This window comes from Leptosomus discolor, chromosome 6 (genome assembly GCF_034619465.1).
Source record: "Leptosomus discolor isolate bLepDis1 chromosome 6, bLepDis1.hap2, whole genome shotgun sequence".
Taxonomy (NCBI): domain Eukaryota; kingdom Metazoa; phylum Chordata; class Aves; order Leptosomiformes; family Leptosomidae; genus Leptosomus; species Leptosomus discolor.
Window position 1 is genome coordinate 23,079,892 of NC_141396.1, and position 19,012 is coordinate 23,098,903.

Consider the following 19,012-nt stretch of genomic DNA (forward strand, 5'->3'; position numbering starts at 1 on the left):
TTTTTGAGTGATTTGGTTTTTTCTCTTTGTGTTTGGCATCACAGGTCAGGAGTACAACTTTTTAAAGATGGAAGCTGGGGAAGTGAACTCGCTGGGAGAGACCTATGACTTTGACAGCATCATGCACTACGCTAGGAACACATTCTCCAGGTGATAATCCAAGGTTACACATCTTTAGGACTATTTTCAGTAGTTGTGATTAGCTCTGTGGGATACGTGGAGCCTAGAAGGAGACCTATGATCTATTGCAGAGACTTGCGGCAGTTGCAGTGAGCTGCATTGCAAAGCTTGAAAAATATTTGAAAAAGCAAGGTGGGTGAAGAGAAGTATGGTGGACTCCTGTTTTTCCCTCCCCACTGTATTCACCCAGTGCTAATAATCTCAGAGACCTTCTGAAGCCATGTTAACGTGTTTTGCAACCTTGCCAGGTAGCGCATATGTATGTGTGTGCATATCTGCCCATGTGCAAGGGGAGTAATGCTAAAACCAGCTTTGAATCTCTTGGTTGTCCAGCTCATGCGTTGGAGTCATAATATTGCCTTCAGAGTCCCTAGCAACTTTGCCAATGCAGAATTTAAACTCTGGATCGTGATCTTTAATTACTTGGGTATTTTCTTAAACATTTATGCATGTGCTCATACTATGAGAGGCCAGATTACAGCCTCTGCATCTCTGTGATTCTGTGTGACTGGGTTCTTCATGGAAAAGTTTTCAGTCCTGTTCCTGTCCCAACTGACTGTCCAATTTCTGTGTAGGCTGTTTGCCCTTGACTCCCATCTCATCCCTCCAGATGGAGCCCATTTTCTGATGAGACAGCTCTACTGGATAGAGAAGTGAAATTAACATAGTTATGTCCTGGATTTGGAATGAGAGTTACTGGATGACCAGCTTCATTTTGCCGTATTATTTGACCTTTTTTTTTTTTTCCAATAAATCCCACTATTGCTCCTTCCCAAGGAGGCAGAGCACAAATATTTGCACCCTTGAGAACTTTTTGTTGCAAAAATTAAAGGTGTCTTTGGGGCTTTTCAAATTTTCTTACTCCCCAGTTGTATGGAAGTGCCAAGCCTATTGGTTTTTTGCTTTGGTTTCTGAAGCTTCATGTCAAACAGGGGAAAATTATCAAATTTGCTGAAATGCTGCTTGTTCTGGCAGGAGGAGATGGTGGCTGGGCAAGAGTGCTTTGCAGTCTTCAGAGATTTCTTTGTATCAGATACTGAAAGCAAACAATTTTTCTTCCCTTGAGGCATCTGCTGGACCCTTCCAGCACTTGCTAAATTCTAAATGGTTAGAATTGTCTTGCACAAAAGCAGGATTAAGTTATTACTGCCATTTATATTGTGGATGCCTTTGAGTCTGTGTCTCTTAAAAACCAGGGTCCTTCAGAACACTGCTGGGCCAAAAAGGGATAAAAATAAATGGCAAGAGTCCTTCTAAATTTAAATTGGTGCTTAATAGGATTTTTAAGTCTGTTTTCTTTAAACCCTTTGTCTCTGTGACCCACCCTCACCCCAGTAGCAGTCTTTGTGCAGTAATTGAACTGAGCACTGAGTGCCTCTGTGGGCTGATTGTGCTATCACCGTAAATAGGCAGTGCTGGGAACAGGCTTTTACTTTACCAAGAGCTGTCTTGACATCTGCTCCCCTAAGGGAATGATGCTTACTTTGACAAATCAGTAGAGATTTGTGAGTGTATGTATGTCTTCTTCCCACCTCACTGAGTTTTGTGAGTGCTGGCCAATTGCAACCCAAACTGACAAAAAAGCGTAGAGCCTGTGAAGTTGTGGCTAGGAATGGGAGAGAGCCCCTGTGTCACACTGCAAAGGAAGGACTGTAGTGACCATGTTAATACATTAGCAGACACCAGAAAGTCCACATAGGAAAAATATGGTATGAGCACCCCACCAGTGGAGATGGGGTGTGTGAGTGAGGAGGAGGTGAAGGTGAAGGATGCAGAGCCATGTCTGTGATGTATTGTCTAGAAGCAACTCTTATGTGGCACTTAGCACAACCTTGTTTATAACTCCTGTGAATATTGATGAGAGCAAATCATACGGTGTTTGCCATGGTCAAATGCTCCTGCAAATCCTGGGACCTTTTTCTGAGACCCAAGAGTGCTAGCAGTGGAAATTGTTTCCAGTGGTGCTTTTGAAAACTGCTGTAGGAGTCACTCCTCGTTTTCAGTTCACAGCAAAACATGTTCCTCATTTGCGTCTGTGTCTAATAGGAATAGGAGTATGGCACCAAAGACTGTAATGACAGTAGTATCGAGTTTTTACCGTGGGAATTTCTGTTCTTGTCTATGTCAGAAAGTTGCCTGTTTTGCAGAGAGTGGCTGCAGGCTTTTATTTCCTGGTGCATTTCTTATAGACATGGCAGCAAATTAAATTGAATATTGCTGTCTCATTAAACAATTTCTTTTACAGCTGTCAAGACCCATAAATGGCAGCTTAGCAATAAGAAAATTTAAACCTCCACAGAGCCCTAAGCAAATAGTGGGTTACCTTAATTCACTAAGCCTCTTGCTAGTAGATATGGCAGCACAGCCTGGAGTTATGAAACATGACCATGCAAAGCTCGTGCTCGAATCAGGATACAGGTAGCACTGCCTGCGTGTCAAGGGGCGTCCTTGATGCGTTTGCAACACACCATCCTAATCTTGCACAAGATGTATGCACATCTTCTGCAGGTTTTACTGTGTGAAGTAGAGATATGTTGTCTCTCTTCTGCACGTGGGGATATAAGTACAGAGTTGGGACAAAATGTAGCTGGCTGCAGCTGAGTGCTTAACCTGCCTTCCTTGAGTGGTGTTTAAGCACCTGCATCTATTGCCCTTAGATAGGATGGTGAATGTTCAGGATTTCCTGAGATTAGTTCATAATTTCCTAACGTTTGCATGATGCTTAATGCATTCAGGATACTATGTGGATGCTAGTGACTCTTGAGAATATCTCTTCTCAACTCTTCTCCGTTGTTCTTAGTCGGTAGCAATGGTGGGTTGTTGTACTTGACTTACCGATGCATTGAGCAGCTAATGCATGTTCTGCCCATGCCTGGACAGCAGGAGAATGGGGCATCGAGGATTCTTGGGTTCTTTTCCTACCGCTGAGAGGAAAGGTTGGGTGTCTTATTCAAGAATGATTCTGATATTAAGAGTTCATGAGCTGCTCTGTTTAATGATGTCTGCTTGGTGTTTATTAATCTGTGAGCCAAAGTATCGGTGCTCTTAGAGACACTCAACAAATGTGCAACTTAACATCATAAGTGTTGTTAAGCAGATGCAGTTTGAGTGGAAAGCATGGGGCTGCTGGGACCTGTGTGGTTTAGACCAGAAAGACTCTCTGCCGTTTTCAGTTCCTTTGATTGTAAAATGAGAGGAACTATGCTTACTGCCTCCTAATTTGTAGTCATGTTCAGCAATGCATGTGAAGGGAGTACAAAATTCAGTTGATGCAAAAAGCAAAACTAGAAATTTTACTGCCCCAACCTAGGGTACGGCCTTCTGGAATAAAATGTGTTTGGCCAGTAATAATGTAATTTGAAGCTGTGGGTGGTTTGCATTGTGTGAGCAATACCCTGGGTGTATGCTGTGTGCAGAAGGCTGGGGGCTGTGAGTGCACAGTTGTGAAGGTTGGAATGGGAAAAAGAATCAAAAGCTTGCACGTGCATGTGGTGGTTTCTCTATTAAATTTTGCCATTCTTCCCTGGCTGAGCCTGGGGATCTGCAGGAAGCATTTCACTGGCCCCAGAAGTATGTCCCTGCCGAGTTCTTCTGTGAATTCCTGAGGCAGCTTGAAAACTTACTGTGAACAAACCAGCCTGTTTCTTTGTTTTTGGTGTTCCTATACATAAAACTAAATAAATTCAGCCTGAGGCATGCAGCTGACATGTAGAATGCCAGCCTGAATTTGTCAATCAAAATTTGATGGGCTTACCTCAGAGCTTTTAAGCACTGATTTTGGTGCTGATCAGGAGTTTTCCTATAACTGAAAAAAAAATCCAACATCCCCCATGCAAGAGCTGATTCTAGTTTTCAAAACAGATTAAATTCCTTCCCCTCCTTTTTCAGTTTGAATATTCATAAAAGAATTTTCACCCACAAAATATGTTTAGTAGAATGATATTTTCTGTTCAAGAATACTGATTGCAGCTCTGGACAGCTGTGATCCAAATACCCTGCTTGCAGTATTTATTTAAAATTAAACACCAGATACACCAGAAGGCTGTGCTGTCATTCAGCAAGACCTGGACAGGCTAGAAAGTTGGGTGGAGAGGAACCTAATGAGGTTCCACAAGGGCAAGTGTAGGGTCCTGCACCTAGGGAGGAATAACCCCATGCACCAGTACAGGTTGGGGGTTGACCTACTGGAGAGCAGCTCTGCAGAGGACTTGGGAGTCCCAGTGGACAGCAAGTTAACCATGAGCCAGTGATGTGTGCTTGTGGCCAAGAAGGCCAATGGTATCCTGGGGTGGATTAAGAAGAGTGTGACCAGCAGGTCAAGGGAGGTTATTCTCCCCCTCTACTCTGCCCTGGTGAGGCCACATTGGGGGTACTGTGTCCAGTTTTGGGATCTCCAGTTCAAGAGAGACAAGGAGCTACTGGAGTCTAGCGGAGGGCTATGAAGATGATGAGGGGACTGGAACATCTCTCTTACAAGGAAGGCTGAGAGACCTGGGGCTCTTTAGCCTGGAGAAGAGAAGACTGAGAGGAGATCTTATCAATGCTTACAAATATCTAACGGATGGGTGTCAAGAGGATGGGGCCAGGCTCTTTTCAGTGGTGCCCAGTGACAGGACAAGGGGCAGTGGGCACAAACTAGAACACAGGAGGTTCCACCTGAACATGAGGTGGAACTTCTTTCATTTGAGGGTGGCAGAGCACTGGAACAGGCTGCCCAGGGAGGCTGTGGAGTCTCCTTCTCTGGAGATATTCAAAACCCACTTGGATGCAGTCCTGTGCAACCTGCTGTAGTGAACCTGCTTTAGCAGGCAGGTTGGACTAGATGACCTCCAGAGGTCCCTTCCAAGCCCTACCATTCTGTGATTCTGTAAAACCAATGCAAAAAAACCCACTCTCAGACTCCTTCCCAAGGCTCTTATGCAGCTGAGCAGCCCAATGAACAGAATTACTTGTGTACTTAGAGCTTAACCCATACTTGAAAACTTTTGTATCAGGACTAGGCAGCATCAAAATTATTGCTTCTGCCCTGATTTCCCATTGGACTCTACAGACAGTTGTAACCTGTCCTTCAGAAAGAGAAGTCTGCCTCACTAAGCTGATGCTGAAGTTTCAAGCTCACTGTTAGCCTTGGCACCTCCAAACCTGTTAGGCATTCAGGGGTGCAGTGAAATGGTTGCTGTGGACCAGACAGCCTGGCCGTGAAACCTTGGACTTTACCATACCGGAGTTCAGGTTTCTGATTCCTCGTTCCCACATTAGCTCTGCAGTCCTAATGCTGCCTTGGGGTCTCTCTTGTGTGCAAGCTCTTGCTTGGATGCACGGACTTTGCATTTTTGTTAAAGTGAGGCCCAAACTTAAATCCTTTACTGAGATCAGAACTACAGAGAGCTCCCAAGTGTGAAGTACCACATGGAAGAAATCGTAGTGAGGAAAAAGAGGCAGGGACAAGTAGAGTTATTAGCTTGGAAATTCATGTAGAACAAAGGTAGAGCACTTGATCTTTTTCTCTTGTCTGTGGCAACTACACTCACTGCCAGCCCAACCCCATCTGCTACTGAACAAACTCCCTCTACTCCTTTGGCTTAAGTGTCCAATCTGTGCTCTTGCTGAGCCAGATGTGCCATGAACCTTCTGCAAGAATATTTCATTGCCTTTTCTGATTTATGTCAAGGAATGTGTCTATACTCAAACAGAGGCAGCAGCAATCTTGATATATCAAAAGAGGAATTTACTGGCTTGGCAGACTCTCCTGTACATTTGGAAACTATCTGCTGTAGTGAGAAGGCCACCTCAAGTCATGCAGTTATCACAATCTGCATTACTCTTGCTTCTTCGCATGGAATATGTGGTCAAGGGGATGGTGTGAGAGGCCTGCCAGGATGACTTTCTGTGCATCATGTCACTTTCCCTACTTCACTGCTCTTTGTCTCTCTGTTCTTCCCTTTAGAGGGGTTTTCCTCGACACCATCCTTCCCCGTCGTGATGATAACGGGGTCCGGCCAACTATTGGTCAGCGTATTCGCCTGAGTCAGGGAGACATCGCTCAGGCAAGGAAGTTGTACAAATGCCCAGGTAAATATGGCTTGCGGAGATGGCCTCAGCTTTATTGTAGACACATGGTTTATATGGAAGGCACTGGAGTTCAAGAGCACTGTAACGATCCCTTTGATGAAAGAGACTCAGGAAGGGTAGACCGTCAGATCCTTCAGGCTGGAGCTGTGGGACAACTGAACTTGCTTAACATGTGTCTCCTATTAGTACTTTGCCATATTCCTGTTTGGTTCAAGGCTTCAGGTTCAGTGTGGTCCAGTGGTTCAGTCTCTGTTCATAAAAAAATGAAATTGTTGTGCAAGACTAGGAGTTGGCAAAGTGGCAGAAGCCTGTCTGGTAGACTGGAGTCTCTACACACCTACCATCAAACTTCTGTTGAGTTATTTATACAGTTGATGTCCCAGAGATGAGCCTTAAGGAAACCATAACTGTATCTCTGCGATTGTGATGTGTTGCACTGAGGCTTGGGAGTTAACATGAAAGAAAGCTCAAAGATGCTGATTTGTGAAACAACGGGATGCTGGAAGCCGGTGCTTTGGGCTGTTCAGGGGAGGGCTGTATCTGTCTTTCTGCTGCCAAAGGGTTGATAGACTGGGAACAGCTTTGATAAAGAACCCATCTACGTATGTAAGATGACCACTGTGTGTGGGTTGTGCTTTACGTGGGATCTGAAAAGATTGGCAAAAAGAGCGTTATGGTCACAAATATGATTGGGAGACTAAATCTACCCATCTGAACAAAAGGATCCTGTTAAAGTGGAGATGATAGACAGTGGAAGTTTATGTTAGCTGAATAGGTTAATGGAGAAAACCAAATTTCAGAGAAGCAATCTGCCAGACTTAAGGACAGGTTGAATGTGTGAATGTAAAGAGAGGCTTCAAGAAAAGATGTCACCCAGTCTGGTGCCTGTGGCATGGACTGCAGCGACTGAGAAGGGGGATAGCATGGGAGGTGTAATGCTCAGAGGCACAAAATTTAACAAGCTGTGTTGAATTTCTGCAGGTAATGAAACATCCATGAGAAGGTATTGGAGAATGAGAGAGTTGCCCTAATTTTGCAGAATGACTAATTTGTAATAATGCAGGGAGGAAAAGAAAGGACTTTTGCAAGCCGAGGAATTTATCTAAATGGGTTGGTCTGGCCAGCATATTGGCCCAGTTGAGAGTGGCTTTGAGTGATCATAAATGATTAATCCTCTTGGAATAAGCATATCACAGAAAGAGGGCACAAGGTGAGGAGGAGGGCTAAGGTTTACCAGTATACAGAGTCACATCTTAAGTGAGTGGCTGGTTAGCACTGCTCTGTGAACTATTCATGAGGCCATGGAAAGTGGTCAATAGCTAATGTGCAAATCAACTGCTTCTCTGTATCCAGCTACAGGTCAGAGAGTATGGGTTCATAAGGATCTAGAATGAATTCTGAGGACTTCAGGGTCTGTGATGTTTGTGGATCACTGCTTAGCTTATAGTGAGTGGTATAACTTTCTTAAGTGTGCTAGTTCTAATAAACTTATTTTCTTTTTACCACTCATAATTTTCTCTAATTCGCTTTTGGTTGAACACGATGTAGTTCTTGGAAAATTATCTCATGGATTAGTTTAGGGATTAGTTCATCTGAATTCTGAAAAAATAAATAAATAGGAACATCTTGCACCGTGTTTTCTGATTGAGTCAGACTTAAGCCAAGCAGGCTTTTCATTCCCATAGCTGGAAGCATCAACGACAGATTCAGATTTCTCGAGGCAAGCTGAAAAGCCACTTTGGCCTGAGGTTAAAGTCAAACTAAAAGCTACAAACCAACTTTCTTTAAAATGAGGACCCTTCTAGGTCTCAATTTTTCCACTTGCAAAGCAGAACTTTTCTACTTTTTAGGGGTTTTTTCCACAAGGCTTTAGCAGAGGTTACTGAAGTTCAGAACATATTTGGCAGCAGAATGATTAGAGCTTTAAAGCCTACTAACCAAATTTTCTTCAAACATCTACTGTTTTGGTTTGGTTTTCTTGTTTGCTTTGCATGAAACTATATGCAGGTTGCATTTGAAGAGAAGAGGTGCAGTATATTTAATGATGCTAACATCTTCAGCTGCCTTTTGAGTCTGTAGCTTGAAAAGTTTTTTTCCTCTGCAAAATGCCAAGCACAGGAGTTCAAAGGACTTCAGTTGTATGTTCAAGCAGGGTCTGAATGGGACTTTAGGTAGGACAACTTTGTCAGTAGTCAAGCTGAGGATTTTTAGGTAAAACTCAACAATATAGTCCAGAAGTTGAATGGCAGATGATTTCCCTTTTAGAAAGAGAGTGTCCATCTGAGGAATGCCTGAGAAAATCCCCCCCCAAAAGAGCTAGCATGATGGAGGATGAATTACAAGCATGCACTGGTACGAGCCAGAATGACTGCTCTTCTATTGTAAGAAACAGACTCTCTAACTCATTAGGCTGGAGCTCTTGTGGCTGCTACAGTTAGGGCTGGTTTGGCTTTTCCATTCTAAAACCCTGCTGTTTTAAATTGCTCTTAATTCCCCAAAGCTTATACCTGCTGGGTTAAAGTTAGTGCCAAGCCAGGTGAAACCAAATGAAATTTGCTGAAGGAATTTCTGGAAGGCAAGATGCATTACGCTACATAGTAGTAAATGCTAGATTTGATATGGCTGCATGGTTGAGGATTTGATGAGTATAGTCACTACAAAAGATTTTAAAATTGCACGTCCTGCTGTCTTGTGCTGTGCTAACTGTGCAGGAGTGGTTCAACTATAAATTGAGAATGGTCCTGCGTTATATCACGCCATCCAATTCTCTGTGCGTTTTCAAAAAGATGTGGTGTACTAGTAACCAGCTGAGGAGCAGTAAGTGCCTGTCACTCAGCTACTTTATTTACAAATGACTTCTGAACAGTTCACCTTCTCTACTTTGCTTTTTGCCTCTGTTCCTTTCTAGCTGCTTATGTGTGCAACAACCTCTTCACCATGGGCAAAACCCACCTCAGCTCAGTTTCTTGGATCCCAGAAGTACCAAACACTAGTCTTACTGGACCTGTTGGCTTCTTTACTACTAAGGGGATTACAATTGTATTGCTTTTTGGTGTGCTCTGCAAGAGATTGTGCTCTGCACACATACATGCATTGCTCATTATCATGCTTCCCCCTGCACGTGTAAGCAATTGCTCTCCTCTGCGCTGGAAGGACAGCCCCTCCCAGAGTGTCTGGAGGGTTTTCTCTGCAAGGTTCAGATAGTTAGCTAGATCTCCTTTCATGATGTTTTAGCAGAGTAGTATTTGGTAGTAGATACGTTAGTTCTATAATTACACAGTCTTGCCAGGAACCATGTAATTACACTTAGGAGAATTAAGTCTGGGCTGTTGGAAACCTTCACTGTGGTTCAGCTGAGGGCAGTAATCCTCTTTGACCTGTGTCGTTATGGTCATGTGGTATGTGTTCCCAGTAATTTAGAGCGCTCTATCATTTCATATTTGTTTAAATAGGTTTTTAAGCAGAGAAAAAGAACGTTTATTTATCTTGATGAGTTATGGATTGGAACCCCATCTTTACTGGGACACTTTGTCAGACGTTTGCATTCCTAGAGCCATCCTAAGGTGGTGGCCACTCCAGACCGTGCATTGACCAGTGGTTATGCCAGAGATCAGCTGAAGAATGGCTTGCTGACTTATTCCTTAGAATAAGTATGGCTGGGACTCAGCTTCTTTGTGATGTTTATCTGCTGGGGCAGCATGCATTTCTTGGTTGAGGGTCCTAAGAGCATCCTGGGAACTGGAACTATCCTAACAGATTCTGGCACAGATAACAAGGCCAGGCATCTTTGCAAGAGGTAGAAAGGAAATAAGTGTATTTATTCTGCAAATAGAAGTACAGATTTCTCCTCCAGTTCATGCACGTACTTTTTAAAAGCATCTCTCTCTGTCCACCTGAAGAATACAGGCAGCATCACCTTCCAAACATTTTGGGAGAGGTAGGAAGATATTAGCTATTTCTGCAGACTTGAAACTAAAACTTACTGTGCAATGCTCCTTTGTAGTTGTATGATGGTAGGGAGAGTTCTTAGGGCTCAAAACTGCTTGAGAAGGAAGGAGCAATGTAGAGGTTTTGACCTTTAATTTATTTTCTTCATTTTTCTGGGGCAGATGTGTGCATTTACCTGCCTGTTTTGCTCAGTTGAGTTTTTTTCTCATTTTCTTATTTTAGTTTAAAATACCTTTGGTTTTCCTGACAGGAATTTGCCAGATCCCACACTGACCTGTGTCTTGAAATACGTACAGCTTGTTCGTAGGAGTGACTCCACCTTCCAGATCACTCCTACGAGCTGTTTGGTTGGGCAAAACCCCTTTTTTGTCCCCATCTATTGTTTGTCTGATCTGATCTGTCAAGTTGTGGATCAAACTCCTTCAGGGAAATTGAGAAATTCTGGCCCAGGTGATTCCCTCTCTCCTTTTTGAAGACATTAAACTTTTCAAATAGGACCAGTCTCTTTTCACCTCCAACTTCCAATCCACCCATCTAAATGTAATCATGGCTGAAAAATTAGTGTGTGTATTATAGCATCAGGAAGAGGAACATCCCCTGGCATTTCCATGAGAAAGGGAGCCAGATATTCGGCCTTGTTGGATCTTTCAAAGGATGGCTACTTAACAAGGGATTTTTGGGAGCTGCCTTATCGTCACTGAGGAAACCAAGTTGCAAGTCAAGGGCAGCTTTATAACATCAGCAGGTTATGAAATTGGAAAAATAACTGGAAAGCAAGCAAGCCAAGGTCCCTGCTCCTTGCAATAGGTGTTCGCATGTGTCTAGTGAGTACTCTGAAGGAAATGGGAGCTTTGATGTTTGTGATCCTCCTACCTAGCCAGTCAGCTGCTCTGCAGATGTAGATGGTCACTTCTTGTTCCAGCTCAGTCCTCCTGGCTCAGAGAGCAGGAACTACAGTAGTCATGGCTTTCCCAGATGTTGGAAGCTGTGGTTCCCTAAAGGAGCATATGCATGTGCATATTGCTTGCTTCCCAAAACTCACTCTGGGATCTACATTTCATCACTGCAGCAGGCCACAAAACTGGGAAGGTGGAGAACAGAGTGAGCTGCAGTGCTCATGTTTTATCCTGCGCGGTGTGGCAGCAGGGTAGGTGCCGGACAGCCGAAGGATGAGGGCAGTGGGGCTTGCCCTGCTTTTGTTAGGATGTTTTAACCCCAAAAAAAGACAATTAACAATGCTAACTAAGGAGAACTTCATTGATCAGTTTGTAACAAAGGGAAAACAGATTTGCTAGTAGCACTCTTGGGGTTGCAAGGTGGGGTGGGGTTAATATTTGATTAGTGGATGAAATATTCCTTCTTAGGGTTGAAACTTACAAGTGCTGGTGGGTGGAAGGAAGATGAAGGAAGAAGCGTGCCTCTTTAAAAGCTGTTTCCCCTGTGTCCTTGCACTGATCATCTTCTGTCCTGGGAATGCTGGCAAATTTCACATCACCCCTTTGGCAAGGCCTCAGGCGGTCAATGACCTTTGGCCAGAATCATGAATGAATGTTCTTAGAGTACCAGCCACCAGCCTGCACACAGCAGCCATGTGCAAACATTGTGGTAGATCCTGATGTGTTTCAAAGAGTCACTTGTTGTTGCTGGTTTTTTCTCCCTCTCCCACAGCTTGTGGAGAGACCTTGCAGGACTCAACAGGGAATTTCTCAGCCCCTGGCTTTCCAAATGGCTACCCCTCCTATTCCCACTGTGTCTGGAGGATCTCAGTGACCCCAGGGGAGAAGGTAGGTGCCACACTAGCACAAGGTGTACTCTGCACTTCCCTTGCATGTGGTTTTACTTGTGACGACAGTGTTAGCAGCTGCCAAAAGATCTCTGCATACCTGGAGTGCAGGGATGGAGCCTGGAAAGGCTCCTGAACACCATCACTGCCCTCCCGGAGATAGGATCAGGAATACATGGTCCTCAGGAGAGAAAAGGTCAAGCTGGAGCAGGGCTTCCTCGCACATCTGTGCTGCGTGTTGATCTCTGATCCATCCTCTCAATTTAAGGCTGAAGCCTGCATGGGCATTTCCTGCCACCCACTAGCTCTGGCCAAGCTCACCTTTCAAAGCCAGGTGCCAGCCAGATGAGTTAGATAAAATGTGCCAGCAAGCTGGGGTCCCAAAGGGAGCTGAGGAGCCATGGGTGACATCAGTGGCCTGCCCCTGTCATGCAGGCATAATATCCCTGTCAGGGGACGTCTGCTCCCCCACCTCGAAACGCTGAGCACAGCTGCACATCAGCCACCCACTCTGTCCACTTTCTTCCCAGCTCCTTTTGTTTTATTGATCTTCCTGTGGAAATTAAATCTTTCCTTAATCCACTAATACCAGCCCTTCAGGCCTTTCATGCCATACCAGGCTGCAAGAATGCGCAGTCCTGCTTGGGAGCTCCTCGGCAGAACGGCTTTGCTGAGGACCACCCTCGAGATGCCCTTAAGACTCAGACTTGAATAAAGAAGAGCAGAGCCTGCTCGTTTTGCAGCAGCCATCTTGCTCTGGGACCTGGTTCAGTCATCTGCAAGCCCAGTGCCATGCAGTGCTGATCTCCCACCATTAGCCACAGGGAGAGCTTCACCAAGAGCAGAGGTGCCAAGGACCATCCAGGTTTTGAAACTATGGCGGTGGGAGTTTTGTGGTGTAAATCTTACTGTAAATCCTCCCTTTGTCTCTCAGCTTCTTCAGAAGAGTTGTCGGATAGGATCCAGCATCTGAGTGCTGAACCACTAATGTTAAAAAGAAAAAGAAAAAAAAAGTTCAGATTAAATGCTTCAATTTACCTGTTTAATCAAATGCAGCAATTGATACAAAGTATCATCATAGGACTGAGGCATTAGCTTAGAACAGGTATTGGACTTGTACTATTCGTCTGCATAGAAACAGATGAATCTCCTTATGCTGTCAGAAAACTGCAAAAGTGTGAACAAAGTAAGTGACATTGTTACTGCACTCTACACATCCAGCCAGGGCTTTCGGGAGGAAAGTCTATTTTAATCTAACGATGTTTCTATGGCAGACTATAGATGTAAATTAATAAATGGGTCAAATCTTGCAAGGACGGAAATGCTGCAAGTACACCCCATCGGTGACTTCTGTAGGCCCAGAGCAACACCTGTAATCTGTGATACAGAGGGAGGAGACCAGAGGGATAAAATTTTAATGCTAAGTACTCTGCTTAGTAAATCCACTGAAGCATCAGTGATAGTGTGAGTGTAACTGTCAGAACCTGGAAACTTGTCAGCAAAATTACAAGCATTGTTTATATAACGGTATAGACTCCAAACATCTGTGTTTTGAGGCAGTGTGTTTCTCTATGGTGTTCACATTAATCAAAACCAAATACTCAATTTTTAATTTAAAAAACCCAATTTGGGCCTTTTTTTAAGTAGTATTTTAGTAACTGAGAAGTAGTGACTGAATTACAGAATGGATAGTAAAGTGCTGTCTGCTGTCATGTACTTTCATGGTTTCATTAAAATAGCTTGAGAAGCCTTTCTTTTTTGAGGAAAGCTGATTTAAAAAGTCCAACCACCTGTCCAACTGTCTTTTCCTGCATACTCAGACAGCACTGTAGCAGATGTGAAGCACATAATCTGTAGGATCTTCTCTTTAAAGTAGCTCCCTTCCCAAAGAGAAGTGTGTACTCTCTCCTTTCAGATTATGTTAAACTTTACATCAATGGACCTATTTAAAAGTCGTCTTTGCTGGTATGATTATGTGGAGGTACGTGATGGCTACTGGAGGAAGGCTCCATTACTGGGTGAGTAACTGTTTCATTTTAATTGCATTTTGTGTATTCTTATTGATGCTTAGGGGTGTGGGGAGGAAATAAACAGAAACAAACCTTCCTTCACCTGGAAGGAGACTATATCCAGCCAGTGCACTGGCCATCCAGAAATACCAGTGTGCCGTATTCACATCAAATGATCCATGCTCCATCCTTTGGTAGCAAAGACTTTATTCCTTCATTTTCCAGCTTGAGAAGTGAGGCAGAGAGGGAAGTGAGCCAGGGACATGGCTGGGACTGAAAATGTGGTCTCTGGAGTTTTGTTTTTTCCTAAGACTAGGGTGGAACTGTCAGGCAGTGAGAATGAAGCAGCCATACAGCTCCTGGCCCAAGCTACTGCCATTATTTCTCAAGTATTTGTGTTTACAAATACACAGTGGTCTGTACTTCTAGCAAGGAACTTGCTAAACCATATGTAGGATGTCGAACTGTGCAAGGGCTCTACGCTGCTTCTGTTCCCAAAGATCTCGAGGAAGTGCAGCTCCTCTGTGTCCTCCCTATTCCTCTGCCTCCTGCTATTTTAACTGAAAGGCTTCTGTCACCCTGAGGGGGCAGTCAGAAGTCCCACCTGCTTTGCCATTGGCTCTGATCCTGACTCCATCCCCTAACATTGGTGTCCCAACATCTAAAATGCTGCACTGCAAAACAGCCCCTTCTGCCTGAAAGAAGCAATCAGGTTGTGTAGCATCACCAGCTGTGTTAGAGGTGCTGTGCCTGTGCTGCAGTGTGGGGTCAGTGGACTTAGGGGTGCTCTGCTTGGCCCCACTGGACCCAGCCCTGGTACCAGATGAGGTGCTGAGGCTGAAGCTGTGCTGCTCTCCAGAGGTTTCTCTGGGCCTGCCTTTCAGCACAGAGTTGGCAGCCAGTTTTACTGCTTCCTGCCTGTTTTGGGGTTGGCAGCGTTTATTGCTGTTTTCTGCTGCAGGTGCGTCAGGTAACATTGTTCCAACAGCTGCAACTTAGCTCCTTGTTATTTCTTTCTTCTGCTGAGTAATTTAAAGGTATTTCAGAAGCCAAGCACCTCTCTGTCCCCCTAGTGCAGGTGGACCTGTGAGTGTTTCCATCTGGTAGGAGATGCTGCATGAGTGGCCACACTCCCGCAAGGGGCTGAGCCCATGAAATTATTTCGGAAGAGGCAGACAGACAGCAATTCAGCAGGGTGCAGGGAGGGGGATTAGTGTGAATTGTGAAAGCATGGGCTTCTTGCGGGGAGAAAAAAAATACATGTGTGCTGCATATTTTCCCAGGCAAGTGTGTGAAAACCCAGCCTTTAAATGGTGTATAACTTTTTATGAATGGGCCCTTTATCACACTCTGAGGAGTTTGCTCATTCTCGTTCCTCATCTGCGTCTCCTTTCCTTGACACCCTTGTTAAACTCCAAGTCTGAATCCAAAGGCAGTTGCTCAGTGACCCTAGAGGAAGGAGCTTTGCAGTGCTGATGCTGGCTGTTAGCATCGCCTTTGAGATTGGAGATGCTATTGGTACACTGCAGGGCTGTCACACTGCCCCAACAGTGCTGGGCAGCCTGGGGGCACAGGGGCTCAGAATTGAGTAGCTGAGTAAAGCTACGGTCCGAGATAATATTTGGATGGGTGGCTCTGCAGGAGAAAAGGGTTGGTGGTGAAACTGCCATTTGAAGAGAAACAAAGTTTGCAACTCACCTTCTGATTTGCACTGACTGGCTTGTCACAGAGGCATAGCTCTTGCATCCTTGAAGGTCATAGCCTTCCCAAGGCTGAAGTGGTGAAGATGAGGCAGGTGGGGCCAGAAGTGGCAGTAGCTGACTGCAGGCAGCTGATGAAGCAGGGGGCCTCTAGGCTTTTAATGCACAGGATTCATGCCAACTACTCTGCCCCCCATACATAGGAAAAGCAACAGCCTTCTCTGCCTGCCAGCCAACAAGCCTCGAACTAGCTGTCTCCTTATTCAATGTAGGCAACCACCAATGCAGCCTGCTAATGGGAACTAAGGTGCTGTGTTGCAGGTAAGGCATTAACCAGGTTTTTAATGAGTGGAGGTTGTTCAAGGAAGCCTTAGTCTGGTGTTGCAAGGCCAGGATCTTTATCACCGGTGTCCTGACTAAATTCAACCTGAGGAACTGGTCTCTGCCTCTTGTCAAATTCCCACTGGCGATTCAATTGGACAGGATGCTGAGGCCATGTTGAATTCAGTATATAGCCCTGCTGGTGTCAGGTGAAGTGAAAAACCATGTCTGCACTGAGTGCTCCCAGTGCATACTTGGTGCTTGCTCTGTTTCTGTGAGGAGCTTCTGGCTCGAACAGGTAGAGGAGCACCAAATTAGGGTTGTTGAGGTTGTTTGGGCTGCAGATGCCATCTGCAGCTGTTCTGTTTCAGGATTCATCCTTGCTGGCAGGATTCGGGTACTTACCAGTGCTGGTGCATGCCAGAGAGCTCAGAACCATGGAGCAAAAAGGCTCCTGATCTCTTTCTTTTGAAAGAGATTGAATGACTGCAGAGGCTTGACTGGGAAGAGGTGAGAGCAGAGGACGAGATAAAGGGTGTTTTCTCATCAACATGACCACCTCCTGCCCTCAGTTTGACGTGGACAGTTTTCTCTTGGGTGCAAAATGCTGAAGGAGTTTCTAAGGCCTAGCAAGTGGAAAGGATGTTCCCTAATGTCACATCTGTAGAAGGACTGGGGATGATTCCCCACCCTTGCAACTCATTTGCCCAATTACATGATCAAAACGAGTCCTTTTGAATTTACCAGGGCAACAGAGGCTGCATCTGTGATTACTGGATTCTGCTCCCAGCTGAATAAAACCTTTATTAATTTAATAATTGAAGAGAATATGAATTGGGGGAGGGGTGTGGGGGGGAGGGGAGGGGGGGTGATGACAGAAACTAATTCACAAGCACAAGTGGTGGGAGTGAAAGGGTGTTTTGCATGAGCACAGCTCCTTTAACCACAGACACTTTGCTTCCTGGAGCCACAGATGCCTGCTATGTTGTGCTGCCTGTCAGCCAGGAGATCTTGATCATCTTTTTCCTGCCTTCTAGGAAGATTTTGTGGTGACAAGATCCCTGAACCAGTAATCTCCACGGACAGCAGGCTGTGGATTGAGTTCCGGAGCAGCAGTAACATCCTGGGCAAAGGCTTCTTTGTGGTCTATGAAGGTACAGCCCTTAGCTAGAGAAGTCAGTCATGTTACTCAGAGCAGCCAGAACAGGATGGAGGGGTTTATGGGATCAGCTGGAGTTCTTCACCACGTGGTTAGATACAACCCCTACTCTCATGGGTATTGGCAGATTTGCAGGCTGTTTCGGGAGACAAGGCATGGATCTTCCAATTAGATCATCACGTTTTTGGGGGGACAACAGGATGGCGGCACAGAGCAATAGCTCCCATTCATAGGCCAGGCTCTGTTTGCCCTGACCAGCCCCTGCAAGCAGCAGTGCTGGGTGTAGCAGGAGTTCCTTCCAGTAATTTAACGGGCAAAGTTGTGTTTCAAATCATACATTTTATATCACTTTATGCAGCTTACTTTGGGTTTGTGGGGTTTTTTTGCTCAAATGCAAAGATTGTTCTTTAGTTTCTCCCTTGTATGTTTTACTTATGGAAGGTTAGAAACTAGCATGTCAGGTCTTCTGCAGGTCAGGTACTTTGGAAACTTGCATGGCACTGAGATGCTGAAACCACTTCAGAGCAGGAGCAATACTACTAAAGTCACTAGTAGTAAAAAATCAGTAACGTCCATTTTTTCCATATATGCTTATTTTTTACAATAATGATTCTGAAATGTATTAAAAGCCTTCGTTATTCTCTGGGCAACAGACATTTTCTTGGATGTACTAGTGTTGTCAACAGTATTGAGGTTGACTGCATTGGTACTGACATTGCATCATCTTTTTGCAGGCACAGGAGCAAGCATGACACTGGAAGCCCAGTGCCCAATATACTCATGAATAATGGTACTAACAGAGGGAAGCAAAGAAAACATGGGACTGTTAGGGAAGCGCAAATAAAGTATATGAGGATTTCACAACAGTGTGGGCCTAACAAATCAGTTTCACAGGAAAAATATCTGGTTTCTGCAGGAATTGTTACCCCAGAGGCAGAGGTAGTTTGCCTGATTTTTTTTTTTTTTTTTTTTTAACATCTCTCCTGAGAAGCAGATGTTGCCTGAACCATGCAGTTTGTAATACCCCGTTTATGGTTGTCTACGTCTAGCGCGTATCCAGGGCTAAACTGTAACAGTTGCTCTCTCACCCAACAACCCCTCACCAGCCAGGAACGGGAATCAGGAAAAGGAGAGGGGACCCATGGTTTGAAATAAAAACAGATTTAATGAAACAGCACCAGTATGAACAAACATCTACAAAGTTATACCCAGGCAAATGAATGTGCAGCAGTCACAATAAACAGGAGAGCAGTCCTGAGAAGCAGGAGGAATCCCACAGGAGCTCTTTCTTCTCAGCAAACCTTCCCCCTTTACAATGACCATGACATTACGGTGTGGGCTACTCCTGTAGCTAACTCAGGTCAGCTGCCCTGGCTGACTCAAACCTGCTAATGGCCTGCCTAGTATGGCTGGGCTGTGACTCTGTCCCAGCCAAACCAGGGTGATGGTGGTTGTTGGAATTAGAAGTGGTCAAACTAGTGTGTCTCTAATAGATTGTTTTATTTTGGCTTATTGCTTTGGTGGGGTGGTCAGCTTAATTCTTACAGAAGGTTATTCCCCAGTGATACGTGCTTCAACTTGAAAAGAAAAACAAGTAAGGTGAGGAGCGTTTTTGGGAAGCAACTTCTCTGTTCTTCATCATGCGTGTTAATATGGTATATTACTAATATGACATATTGCTAAATGGTATTGAAAGAAAAACAATTTTTACATTGGCTACATGCTAAAGTCACTTTGCAAAACTTTCTTTTCTCTTGGTAATTTTCCGTATTTCCTGTTGATTAATAAATCGCTCCTAAAGGTTCAGTAAACATGAGCAATACTTGCTTGACTTGCCTTT

General features: G+C 44.6%; 1 protein-coding gene across 1 annotated transcript in view; it reads left to right on the plus strand.

Moving 5' to 3' along the window:
- TLL2 (tolloid like 2) overlaps positions 1-19,012 on the plus strand; it is a 96,700-nt gene that overhangs the window by 60,989 nt on the left and 16,699 nt on the right. Inside the window, exons 7-11 of the mRNA XM_086466335.1 lie at positions 45-150; positions 6,128-6,252; positions 11,869-11,984; positions 13,899-14,001; positions 17,051-17,167. Of these exons, the coding sequence (XP_086322461.1) occupies positions 45-150; positions 6,128-6,252; positions 11,869-11,984; positions 13,899-14,001; positions 17,051-17,167 (567 nt within the window). The remainder of the gene's footprint in view (positions 1-44; positions 151-6,127; positions 6,253-11,868; positions 11,985-13,898; positions 14,002-17,050; positions 17,168-19,012) is intronic.